This window comes from Mytilus edulis, chromosome 12 (genome assembly GCF_963676685.1).
Source record: "Mytilus edulis chromosome 12, xbMytEdul2.2, whole genome shotgun sequence".
In the NCBI taxonomy this organism is placed as follows: Eukaryota; Metazoa; Mollusca; class Bivalvia; order Mytilida; family Mytilidae; genus Mytilus; species Mytilus edulis.
Genome location: NC_092355.1, coordinates 45384732 through 45395116, shown reverse-complemented (window position 1 = coordinate 45395116; position 10385 = coordinate 45384732). Strand labels below are relative to the sequence as shown.

General features: G+C 30.9%; 1 protein-coding gene across 1 annotated transcript; it reads left to right on the top strand.

Moving 5' to 3' along the window:
- The first annotated feature begins 5369 nt into the window (after nucleotides 1–5369).
- On the top strand, nucleotides 5370–8498 carry LOC139498585 (myosin regulatory light chain 2, smooth muscle minor isoform-like). The gene is made up of 4 exons (XM_071287037.1): nucleotides 5370–5491; nucleotides 6293–6403; nucleotides 6992–7232; nucleotides 8186–8498. The coding sequence occupies exons 2-4, from the start codon at nucleotides 6302–6304 to the stop codon at nucleotides 8422–8424; spliced, it is 582 nt and encodes a 193-aa protein (XP_071143138.1). The 5' UTR covers nucleotides 5370–5491; nucleotides 6293–6301; the 3' UTR covers nucleotides 8425–8498.
- Nucleotides 8499–10385: the final 1887 nt, after the last annotated feature.

Here is a 10385-nt window from a genome sequence, read left to right as displayed (position 1 = left end):
CACAATACTTTGGATCATTGGATTATGATACTGCCCAAACAAGGACTGTGAACCCAACTTTTCTTAGTTTTTTTTTCAATGTCATTGTGATTTTTTATTAATCCTCTAAGACTCAAATTGTCCAAATTCAACTGATCAAAAACTGAAATGAATAATAGTACTTGTATATTTTAAATTTTATCCAATCAACCCTATGTAATGCTTCTAAAGAAAATTGAAAAACAACCATCATCATCATACGTTATGTTCTCCTATAGAAGATTGACAATATGCATATACATTGTACAGTTATAAAAGTTTTATGCACACACTTAATTTGATGGTTCAGTATATCTTAAATAAAATGTCCACATTATTTGCAATTTCTGCTAGTCCGTGGAGTAGTCCAAGTTAAGCTACATGTCTTGCTATTAAAAGTTTGCCAGTATTTTTTCTACAACATAAAAAAAAATTGGGGTTGTATGCTGTTTTCACATTGTCCTCAGATGTTTGGCTTATGGACCATAACTTATGTTAAGGTGTAAGAGTCTCAATTAAATTTAAACAAAAAGTTCAATACCATAAAAGGAAGTCTGGAATCGTTTTTGGTGGTGAGGTCCCATTTAGGAATTAGGGCTCAAAAGATCAAAACAATCATTTCACTAGTTTCAGAACATTAAATTGTGTACATAAGTATTTTGATTTCTCTGAAGGTTCAATACCACAAGTAGAAGTTTTGGATTCATTTTGGGGGGTAATTGCCTAAACTGTTCAGGAATTAAGGGCTGAATTGGTCTAAAACAAACATTTTTCTAGTTTTTGTTAAACCTGCGACTGTCGCAGAAAGCTTGACATAGGGATATTGATCTGCTGAGGGATTGGGAGCAGCGTGAGCTAACTTCTTAAAACCTTTCATTGAACAAGGTAGAAGACCTGGATGCTTCATACTTTGTTTATAGATGCCTTATGCTACACAGTTTCAGTCGGTCATTAGTCCATTGTCCTTTACCTCATTTTCATGGTTCAGTGACTTCTTGAAAAAGAAGTTAAGATGTTTTGTATTGTTAAGTTCTTTCTTATTATGAGTAATAAATAGGATAACTTTATTTAGTATGTGTGTACCTTGCAAAGTCCTCATGCCTGTCAGACAGTTTTCACTTGACCTCAACCTCATTTCATGGATTAGTGAACAAAGTTAGGTTTTGGCTGTCAAGTCCATATGTTAGATACTATAAGCAATAGGTCTTCTAAATTTGGTGTTTGGAATGAATGTAAGGTGTACATATCCAACTGGCAAGTGTCGTCAAACCCTGACCACATTTTCTTGATTCAGAAGTTTTTGAGTTTTTGTCTTTTTTTCTAATACATTTACAGTATTATGTGCAATTTGTCAACTTGGTGTATGGAAATATTCTATGATTACATGTCAGTCTTGCAGGTTTTATTTGACCTTGACTTCATTTTCATGGTTCATTGCTCAGTGTTTAGTTTTTGTTGTTTTGGTCTGTTTTTTGTCTCGCTTGACAGAGTCAAAAAGTGGGACATAGTTATGCTATTTCCAGCGTCAGCATCAACAATGTTATTAGTTTGTGATTAGGTCTAGTTTATGGTGAAACACTAGTGGTAAGTCAAATATATTTGGTATGCAGTTGTATTAGTATTGGCACGTCTCATTACCATGGAAATTATTTGACCCCACCCCATCAGTTATAGTCTATTGAAATTTTTGGTTAGTTTTAATGTATAAGTTAGTGATTAGGAAAGATTATGGGGAACCACTAATGGTAAGTTAGTGATAATTGGTATTGCAGTTGTATAAGCATTGGCATATCTCATTTCCATGGAGATTATTTGGCCCAGCCTCCTCAGTCATGGTCTATTGACTTTGAAACTTTTGATTAGTTTTCATGTATTAGTTTGTGATTAAATGGGTTTATAGGTCCCGCTAGTGGTAAGTCAAAGATATTTGGTATACAGTTGTATTAGCATTGACACATCTCATTACCATGGAGATTATTTGACCACAACCCCTCAGTTATGGTTTATTGACTTAGAAATTTTACTTAAGATTGAGAATGAAATTGGGAATGCGTCAAAGAGAATAGACAACAGCAGAAGGTCACCAATAGGTCTTCAATGCAGCAAGAAACTCCAGCACCCAGAGGTCATTCAGCTGGCCCCTAAACAAATATATATACTAGTTCAGTGATAATGGACGTCATACTAAACTCCAAATTATACCAAGAAACTAAAATTAAAAATCATACAAGACTAACAAAGGCCAGAGGTTCCTGACTTGGGACATGCGCAAACATGCGGCGGGGTTACACATTAGTTTACATGTATTAGTTTGTGTTTAAGTTTGTTTAAAGGAAACTACTTATGTCAGTATGAGTCAATGGTATTTGTTATGCAGTTGTATTGGCATTGGCACATCTCATTTTCATGGCGATTGTTTAGCCATGTACCTTCATTAATGGTTCATTGACTTTGAATATTTGCAAAACTTACATGTCTAAAGTGTTGCTGTTTTAATTTCAACATTTGCATTATCGATATAACAAAAAAGCAAGATATATCTATGGCACGCTGTTATTATATTTATTCAATTTCGAGATATCTTATTTAGTTAAATAAGATATCTTATAAACTAATTGAGATATCTTAATAACAAAATGAGATATCTTATATATTAATTGAGATATCTGATTTATTAAATAAGATATCTTATATATTAAATGAGATATCTTATTAAAATGTTTATAAAGATATCTTATTAAATATATAAGATATCTTATTTAAAATATAAGATATCTCTATTAATTTATAAGATATCTTATTAACTATATAAGATATCTTTTATATATTTAATAATAGACATATCTTATTTACTTAATAAGATATCTCCATAAGTTAATAAGATATTTCTATTAGTTTATAAGATATCTCTATTAATTAATAAGATATCTCTATTAGTTTATAAAGTATCTCTATTAATTAATAAGATATCTCTATTAGTTTATAAGATATCTCTATTAATTAATAAGATATCTTATAAAGTATGTATTTAAAAGATTTCTTATATACTTTATAAGATATCTTATTAATTAATAGAGATATCTTATTAGCTTATAGAGATATATTATAAACTAATAGAGATATCTTATTAACTTATAGAGATATCTTATTAACTTATAGAGATATCTTATAAACTAAAAGAGATATCTTATAAACTTTTAGAGATATCTTATTAACTTATAGAGATATCTTATTAACTTATAGAGATATCTTATAAACTAATAGAGATATCTTAGAAACTTTTAGAGATATCTTATTAACTTATAGAGATATCTTATTAACTTATAGAGATATCTTATTTAATTGGTTAATAAGATATCTCTATTAGTTTATAAGATATCTCTATTAATTAATAAGATATCTCTATTAGTTTATAAGATATCTCTATTAATTGATAAGATATCTTATAAAGTATGTATTTAAAAGATATCTTTATAAAGAAGTAAGATATCTTATATACTTTATAAGATATCTTATTAATTAATAGAGATATCTTATAAACTAATAGAGATATCTTATTAATTAAAGATATCTTAATACTTAATAAGATATCTTGTTAAATAAATAAGATATCTTCAAATTTGAATAAATATAAAAACGGCGTGCCATATATATCTCTGTGATAGCAGTTTATTCAATTTATAAGCAATTGGTCAACTATATTTAGTGTTTTTGTTTAATAATACCACATTTTCTGAAAAGAAACTGTCATCAAATGTATTTTTATAAGCCCGTCAAAATTTTGACGGGAAGTATCATGGTATACAAATGTCCGGCGTCCGGCCGTCTACAGTACGTCTGTCTGTCCGGCGTAAATATGTCGCACCGTAACTTGAGAACGACTTATCCAAATTTCATGAAACTTAATATAGTTGTTTCTAATGATGGTCAAACGATCTGTATACTTTATGTCATCGTTGTCAATATATAATGGAATTTGATGCGATTGTCATACAAGTGAAAGGTTTAATTAGCTATAAAACCAGGTTTAATCCACCATTTAAGAAAATGCTTGTACAAAGTTTGATGTGTTTGAGCTTTTGATTTGCCGTTTTGAATTTTCCATTGAATTCAGTATTTTTGTGTTTTTACATTTTCATATCAAAATCGGTTTAATTTCGTACAAGTGTAAACGGGGTTTGTCAGTGAAAGAGCCGGTGTCGAGTAATAAGAGAACACATTACCGCAAATACAGACCATGCGATGTAAACATGCAACTGCGTATAAACCGCGGTCAATTGAGATATATATGAAAACGTTTTAAAAAAGACGCGCCGATTGATTTTTTTTTATTAATTTTTCCGATCAGAGAAGGATCACATGTTGGGTATTAATTTCTTAAATTTCGACCTCACTGTATACCGGCGAACAATAACTCGTAAATATACAATGTATGTTTCATTGTCAGAAAATATAAGATTTATTAGTTTTCAAGCTTTAGAAACGGCAGCCTAAGACGAAACAAGCAAACCTTTCTCCTGTTTCGTAGCGAGTACATTTTTTTTTTAATTTTCCGAAAATATAATTATATTGTTTTTTATCCTGAAATTTACACCCACAACTTGAAACAATAAGTTGTTAAAAACTAAATCATTGTATATTTTTTCAAAGAAATCGACATAGTTTAAACGCGGACCGCGATGAGGACACCAAAATTAACTGTTGCTGAACATGGAAGCGGAGCAACAAGAGACTTTAATTGAAGCAAACATATATGTTGGCTCATTTCAGGATAGAGCCCCTACGACAAACAATACGATACAGTAATATATATGTTGTTTTGCAATGAAGAGAAAATATTAAACTTGTGTTAATATCTAACATGACTTAGTGTTTAAGAAATTACTACTGGTAGATTTTGCAAACACATATCAGTGTATCATGCAAGTGCAAATGATTTCTAATAATCAGATCGATCGCACATAAGTTTTGTATTTTTATTCCTGGCATTTATGTTTTAGTATTGTTTAAATTGTAAGCTACATAACTAAAGCAATTTCCACGGAGTTGCGAAAATAGGGTCCACATTGGTCAATTATCTATGTGCCAGTACTTATAATATTTTTAATATTAAATTGACTTGTTTAGAACTTTTCATGTATTGCTAAGATATATTGCATGTTCTTGGGTACCGCACATGTACAATGTTTGCATTTGAACTCTTCAGGGTTTTACTTTCTGCAATAAAGTTTAATTTAAAAAAGTCCATCCTCATCTATTTGTCTCTTACCAGGCTCTGACATCATACCACATCTATTAATCTCTTATCTTTATATAAACACATATTTAATTTCTAGGTGAAAAGTATCCTTTATAGCACCTCGATCATGCAATACCATGGCAACCATAACTTATCATATCAGTTTTTCTCCAGATGTCTGATTCATTGGCATGTTTTAACTGTTTAGGGAGTAACCTCGTTTGAAAATTTCAGGTAACAATTTTATTAATTTCTTAAGATTAAAGTATATCATTTCATAGTTTTTCGAATGTAATATATTAATGTGTTAAGTGACTGCGAGTGACGTTTAGCTTGTGTGTTCCAAGCTATTTTTGATAGTATTTAGGTTATGTAGGTCATGTAATTAAGTTCGTCTTATTTCATGCATTTCGAAAGTTTCGACGATATGTATTAACTTTACATATATATATATACACGCACAGTTTACAGCCATACATACATGTATATACGGTTAAAGAATTCAAAAGAATTTAAAAAAAGTATCCACCTCAAAAAAGGTACGGCATGATAACATAAAAAAAGTATCGCAGAAAATAGATGAGGACTCAAAATGGGGATATAATAGGAGCTCGTATTGTCCAATAGATGAGCGAATAAATAAAAAAAATTATAAAAAATAAATAAACAAACAGATATCAACCACCTTTTGGCGAAATCGTTTCTCTTTTGTTTTTTTTTCTATATTCCTCTTGTGCCCACGATAATTTCGGTATATTCATAGATTAAACGATAACAAAAGCTTTGATAACCGATTAACGGTACATGTACCAATGCAACAGATGCGAATTGGGACAATTATTAAAGTGATGCCCTTTTTGTGAAAATTATATATAAGCAATTTGCCGAAAAACCTATTTCAGTATTTGTATCGTTGTTTTTCATAATTATTTAGTAGTTATTTTACTTTTTGGAGAAATATCATATATATTTTCTTGGAATTTAGATATATAATTAAAGTTGTTAAAATGGGTAAGATTTTTTTTTCTGTAACAGGTGGTCAAAATGTCAGCACGGAAATCAACAAAGCGTCAGCGCACACGTGCGCAACGCTACACATCAAATGTGTTTGCAATGTTTGATCAAACACAGATACAAGAGTTTAAGGTAAGTATCCTTTACATATCCTTTTTATTGACAGAAAACATAAAATAGGGGAGATTCAGGATAATTCTAGCTGAAAGTTTCATCAGTATAATTTTTAGCACGCCTTGAAAATCTCCATTACTTCAATGTTTGTTTATTTTGCATAACAAATTTTGCATGGCCCAAATTTTGTCTGATGAACTATAATTGTCTTTTTACGACCTTAATCATTTTAATCATAGCTGATGTTATCAGATTTCTTACTTATCAATTAATGCATATATTTTTTAATTTCTTTTGAAATCATATAAGAGAATATCGGACCCATGCACGTTCAAAATCTAATTAAAGCTAATTTTCGTCCTAATTTTGGACTCTGAATTAGAATTTCGTTACTCCAAGGCATATACAATTCATTGAACGTCAGAGAGGAAAACACTTTGGCAAAAAAGCTCATCAACGGCAGTGTGATTTAGTATATAAAAAAATCGATATAAATTATCCAAACTGCTATACTAAAATTTAATTAATGGAAATTTTTAATACGTTGTAGGTCAGCAAATAAAAAGAAAACATAATCAAATGTGACTATCTAATGTTTTTTTTAAGGAAGCTTTCAATATGATTGACCAGAACAGAGATGGATATATTGACAAAGATGATCTCTTAGATATGATGACATCTCTAGGAAAGGATCCGCCTAATGAATACTTAGAAAAGATGATAAAAGAAGCACCGGGACCAATTAATTTTACCATGTTTCTTACTTTGTTTGGAGAGAAACTAAATGGGACAGATCCAGAGGAAGTTATTCGAAATGCATTTGCAATGTTCGACACAGTTAATAATGGTAAGCCTTTCTCCATACCCATGCAGACAAAATGGATACAATTCACTTATCTTTTGCAGTAAACTTGTCTGTATGAGCTAATATTGTCATCACATGGACTCCTTCATTTTAACACCTTGGTCACTGCAATTTCACTTGAACTTAATGTTATTATATTAAAATCTTGGTCACTGCAATTTCACTTGAACTTAATGTTATTATATTAAAATCTTGGTCACTGCAATTTCACTTAAAATAAATGTGTATCGTCGTAAGTTTTTGGATAATCAACCACCCCTCCTTTACTGGAACTTTAAACTATAAAAGTACTTTAAAAAAAAATCGGTGTAACAGTTGACCACCATCTTACCGCAATACGGCATTTACAACCATACCCCAACTTGTTGAATAGACTATTTTGCATTCTTTTTCGTTTTTGCAAATATCTGAATATTTCAACCATGATTTGGCATTCAAATGTATCACTAGCAGTTACAGATATCACACGACTTTTGTACTATTTGGCTCATAGGGAATAATTTAATTGGGGGTATATCTGCCTTTCGGTATTTTTATTCGTCCGTCGATAGACGTTAACTTTTTCAAAGATCAGTTTAACAAAACGCCAAAAATCAAAAAGTGAAAGGGATTATGCATGAAGATGTGTATGAATTCAAACCTGGTCTATCAAAATATTTTTTAAATGGTTAGAAATAGAACATCAGGGTTATATGCAAGTATTTTCTCTAATGTTTTGGAAACCGTTATCAGATTGAAAAATATAGTCAGAATGTTAAAGTTTATTTAAACTCCTTTGTATTCATAAAACAATCGAGCACGATTATCCTGCTCAGACTCATAAATGAACCAACCAAAATACTGCATTTGTTGTTTCGAGCACATATAAGTATTTCGAGTACCGTATAAAGTTGTATAATCTAGAACCATCAACTGTATGATTCTGTCTTTTTAAGGTTTTGTTCACGAGGATTTTTTGAAGGAATGTCTGATGACAATGGGAGACAGATGGACAGAAGATATGGTAGATGATTTATTCCACGGTGCTCCTATAAGAGATGGAATGTTTGATTATATAGAATTTACACGGATGCTGAAACATGGTAGTAAAGAAAAAGACGACGAGGTTCCGTCACTCTCGCCAGAAGAACTTCAAGGATTCAAACAGATTGGCAAGGAAAATGAACAAACTTGAACACATATATAATCATTTGTATCGACTTTCCATGTTTACATCTATCATTAATAAATAAAAATTAATATTCACGATTTTATACTTCTTATTTAGTGTAATTCTGTGGTGACAGGGATTGTTGCGTTCGGTTCGTCTTTTCTATATTTAGGCTCATGTCATTTCGATGTGAAGCAGATGAGTTGAAAAAAATCTCGAATTTCTTCCTTAAAAAAATATAATGCAGAATTGCAGTACGGATAGTTGTAAATTAAGACTTTATTGAAGACATAATTATATATATTTTTTTACTTTTGATTGATACATGGTAAATGTATGGAATACAATAGTCAATACATCTCTGATTTCGTTATGCTCATAATACTTCGACGACGATAAGCGAGTAATGATATATCTGGCTACAGTCCACTGGGTCTTTGAGACAGACAAAAATAGATTGTGACAGGTAAAACATGTTTGTTAACGGTTACGCTTATAACTTCCCAAACACGGGAGAGTGGTGCAGGATGGTTACAAACTGTAAAATTATTTAGAATTGAAGTACCAAAAAAGTTGCATAAATAAAACAAACATGTTGTACCGATCTAAGTGTACTAGAGGTTATGATGAGCTAGTTCCAAGTAAATACCAACTACTAAGTAAATCTTTTCCCCAAAGACTGAAGTACCAGTCACTACACAACCAATAGATTTAGTTTAAAGACGTCATACTTAGTCTGAGAAATGTGTGACATAAGAACAATTAAATAAATATATAAAGGACACTTTTAACTGAACGCTATCATTGACTAAAGAATAACAAAAATGTTGATGTATACTTAAGGTTTTACAAACTACTAGCCGCCGATCTGCATTTTATTTGCGCCGATTTTTTCTTTCATTTGCGGCGATTTTTCTTTCCATTTGCGCCAATTTTTTTACAGGTAAATTACAGGTATAAATTATATGAATTGTCAATCATATTATCATTATGTGTATGACTGTTGTCCTCTGCTCACCACAGAGAGGTGGAAGTAGGATGTCGAGCAGGATCGTTCTATGTCTCATACTTTAAAATAAAGAAGTAAAAACCTAAGATAAAAGCTCTCTGCTTATACTCAGTCTGTTTATACTAAAATCACGAATTAAAAATCTATTTACAACATGTAAGTCCATAAAAACGAAATACATTAAAATCATAAATCTGTTCTTGTCGAGTATTTATAGGCAACACATTTAATTATTATTCCTTTCTTGTGATTTCGTCTCTTCTGTATTGTCAATAACGAAGACTTAAGTGCATCTTTTCTCTTTCCTTATGTACTGATGCGGGCATTTCTAGAGTTCGCATTTTAACTAAGTTTTCCCAATATAACTTCAAATTATAGTTCATGTACCAGCATTTACTCACCTGCGTTAAACTGAAAATACAATTAGGAGCTAGCAAATATAAAATCGGCGCAAATGTCATACGCCCCTACTAGCGTATGCCTGTTTTAAAGATTGAGCGGAAAATTTACACAATAGAGAGGTTATAATAACTTCCGTATCACATGACAACATACAAACCCGGTTTTTGTGGCTAGCTTTATATAATCTTTATTGCAAAATTACACCCATGAGGGTCAAGCAATACAATCAAACAATAATTTTATACTATACAATGCAATACAATGAAATACAATGAAATACAAAATAATACAATACAATATACAGAATAATAGAACATTAGAGTTCAATTATAAATGTATGTAAAAAAACACCATCATAACCTTGCCTGGCACGGATCTGACTCCCTCAGTTCTAAAGACTGTTTAATGAAGACTCCAATATGACAAACAAGTTCAGGGATGGGGTTTAGAATGTGTTTAAGTTTATTGAATGCATCAAGATGTTGAAATAATGGTACATACACTTTTAGATAAGCAAAAAGATTAGAACGCAAAGATAATGTTAATGTCACTGTTACGGCCAGAAATCGCCTTT